Below are 1197 nucleotides of genomic sequence, written 5' to 3'. Positions count from 1 at the left end.
CAGGATTCTATATGCAAACTTGCTTTAAACATTACATCTTTTAATGCATTTAAAACTGTTTTTCCCCCCTCAATATGTGCTGCTGAAATTGAGATGCATATGATATATCTGTGCATCTTCTATGTCATCAAATACACACACACACACACACGCACATAGATGAGTTATTAACAAAAAAACAAAAACAAAAAAAGCATAGTTTATCTAATGGAAAAGTTTATTCAATGGAAAAGTTAGCTACATAATAAAGATCAATAGATAGACAAAATATAACATTATCATAATAATAAATTCATTAAAAATCATTATGTTAATATGAAAGTGTATGTATAATAAATAATATCTCTACACAAAATTGATATATAGCTGAAAGTTCAAGGCAAATTTTTCAATTTGTGTACAGTTTAGTGAATGTGTGTATGCAGGTATGAAAGACCAAATTGATCTCTACGAGAAGGAATGAAATGAAGTTAAGATATTTAGGTTGGTATCCTTCTTTTGCTGCTGTGCCTTCATGAAGACTTGTTTTAAAAACTTATTTAACGATACAAAATTAAAATCTAAAGCAATTATCTCGTTTGACAATTTCAATTAATTTCCTGAAATCATCTTGGTCTACTACAACTGGTAGTTGATCGTGAAGAATTATCTCCCTTACATTTCAATCGCGTTAGGCAAAGAAACGTTTCCAAGGCACAGATTCTCAAAGTGGATCCCGTGAAAAAATTCTGGGATTTCACCAGATAAGGCATTTTGTGATAACATTTTGAAAAAAATATTTTTTATGTAGCAAATGCTAATCGCTATTTTCAAAATAATGAGTTATATCACTTTCGTTGTTGAATATTAAAAAGAAAAAAATACTTTAAAATAGTTTCATTTTAATACATTAAAATTTGAGTGGCAGGGTTGTCTGTACAATATACGTGATAGGTCTTGTGGCTTTTGTAAATCGTATGGTGTGTTCCACACCAAAATTAGTTAGTATTAAGGTTTTAAAAATATGTTTAGGACAATAAATGTTTGTATATATATATATATATATATATATATATATAAATATATATATATATATATATATAATAGGGACAAAATCCAAAATTACAAGTAAAAACTCAATTAAAATCAATTTATAAAAAAATCAAAATTAAATTGAGCTTTACAGATTAAAATATATATAAATATATGTGATAGTGG

General features: G+C 26.7%; 1 protein-coding gene across 1 annotated transcript in view; it reads right to left on the bottom strand.

Annotated features, from left to right (window-relative positions):
- Positions 1-765, bottom strand: part of LOC106876019 (uncharacterized) — a 43343-nt gene extending 42578 nt beyond the window's left edge. The window contains exon 1 of the mRNA XM_014924428.2: positions 659-765. Within this exon, the coding sequence (XP_014779914.1) occupies positions 659-765 (107 nt within the window). The remainder of the gene's footprint in view (positions 1-658) is intronic.
- Positions 766-1197: the final 432 nt, after the last annotated feature.

Source organism: Octopus bimaculoides, chromosome 13 (assembly GCF_001194135.2).
Source record: "Octopus bimaculoides isolate UCB-OBI-ISO-001 chromosome 13, ASM119413v2, whole genome shotgun sequence".
In the NCBI taxonomy this organism is placed as follows: domain Eukaryota; kingdom Metazoa; phylum Mollusca; class Cephalopoda; order Octopoda; family Octopodidae; genus Octopus; species Octopus bimaculoides.
This window is presented reverse-complemented; position numbering and strand designations above follow the sequence as displayed.